General features: G+C 42.5%; 1 protein-coding gene across 1 annotated transcript; it reads right to left on the minus strand.

The window, feature by feature from the left end:
• Positions 1–938: 938 nt before the first annotated feature.
• On the minus strand, positions 939–1595 carry LOC132933195 (protein FAM200C-like). The gene is made up of 2 exons (XM_060999511.1): positions 1389–1595; positions 939–1217 (listed from the first exon to the last, which is right to left on the minus strand). Exons 1-2 carry the CDS (start codon positions 1593–1595, stop codon positions 939–941), a joined length of 486 nt encoding a protein of 161 aa, XP_060855494.1.

Here is a 1595-nt window from a genome sequence, read left to right on the forward strand (position 1 = left end):
AGACCGGAGTATAACTCAGCGCGCAACAGTTACCTGCACGCGATTAGAGCGGCAAAGGCGGCCGCGTGGTGCGATTTCGCTGACCAAATAAACAGTAACCCCTGGGGCAAGGCCTACAGATGGGCCAAACGTGGATCAAAGCCGAGGATGGTCCGTCAGGATGGAACTCGCACCAAGACGATAGGTGAGACAGCAGATCTGCTCCTAAGCACCTTCTTCCCTGGTGAGACCGAGCCTTGGATCTCCAGCGCGAAGGCCCGCTAGAAGGCTACCCAGATGAAATAGACTTGCAAAGAGTCAAGCCGACCATTTGGCAAATGTGCCCGTCGAAAGCACCTGGCGCGGATGGCATCAACGCAGCCATCTTGAGGAAAGCATGGCCTATAATAGGTGAGGACATAACATGCATGTTCAATAAATGCGTACACGAGGCCGTGTCCCCTAATGTGTAGCGCAACGCTAAGCTGGTAGTGATACCGAAGCCCGGAAAGAAAGATATGACCGACCCCAAAGCATACCGGCCCATCAGCCTGCTGCCCACCCTAGGAAAAGCTCTGGAGACGATAATAATCCAAGACCTGGAAAGGAAGACCAGCTTGAACGACTTTGAAAACCAGCACGGATTTGTTCCTGGAAAATCTACGATAACGGCCATGAGGCAAGTCTATGACTGAGTGGACGCCACCAGCTGCAGATATGCATTTGGAGTGTTCCTAGACATCACGGGAGCGTTTGTTAATGTAAAATGGGCCCCGATATTTGACAGATTAGAAGAGATTTTCCTTGAATCGATATATTTACTTCGTTTAAATGACTAAAAATGTCTGTTGAATAGGCCAATCCATGAACGAACTCAATACTATCAAAATATTTTGAGAGTGAACTTTGCCTTTCTATTAAAAAATAAGAAATTTCTTCTGGAAGTTCATACAAACGTTTCATAACTTGTCATCTGGAAAGCCAACGCACTTCTGTGTAATAAAGAAGAACTTCGTGTTCAGATCCCATTTCTTGACATAACACTTTGAAAAGTCGGTGACGTAAGGCTCTGCTCTGATGAAATTTACAACTTTGACAGCAGTCGTCATAACTTCTTTTAAATTGGTTGGTAGAGTTTTTGATGCCAAAGCGTGCCGATGAAGAAAACAATGAGTGATGATGATATCGGGAATTTCCTTCTTTATCAACGCTGTGAAACCAGATGATTTACCAAGCATCTAAGGAGCACCATCCGTGCACAGCGAACCGAGTTTTTTTTTATAATTTAATTTATGTTCAGAAAAAAAATTAGTAATCATTTCAAACACGTCAATTTCCCTTGTAGTTTTCAAAAGTGGTTGACAAAATAAAAATTCTTCTTTACTAGTTCCAGAATATATGTAACGTACAAAAACTAATAATTGGCTGCATTGAGAGATATCTGTACTTTCGTCCAACTGCATACTGAATGGGAAAGGGGTTGAATCTAATTCCCAAATTACTTGTTCCAAAATGTTAGTGGACATATCAGAAATCCTAGAGTTAATAGTATCATTTGATAAAGGTATAGCTTCAATTTTTTTTCGTTGTTCCAAACCACATACTAATTCTACCAT

This window comes from Metopolophium dirhodum, chromosome 1, assembly GCF_019925205.1.
Source record: "Metopolophium dirhodum isolate CAU chromosome 1, ASM1992520v1, whole genome shotgun sequence".
Taxonomy (NCBI): Eukaryota; Metazoa; Arthropoda; class Insecta; order Hemiptera; family Aphididae; genus Metopolophium; species Metopolophium dirhodum.

Excerpts from the sequence above, each read along its gene's own strand:
- LOC132933195 (XM_060999511.1), bottom strand. The coding sequence starts at position 1,595 with ATGGTAGAATTAGTATGTGGTTTGGAACAACGAAAAAAAATTGAAGCT. Across the intron at positions 1,218-1,388 it reads GCAGCCAATTATTAGTTTTT|ATGCTTGGTAAATCATCTGG; the intron begins GTACGTTACATA and ends GGTGCTCCTTAG.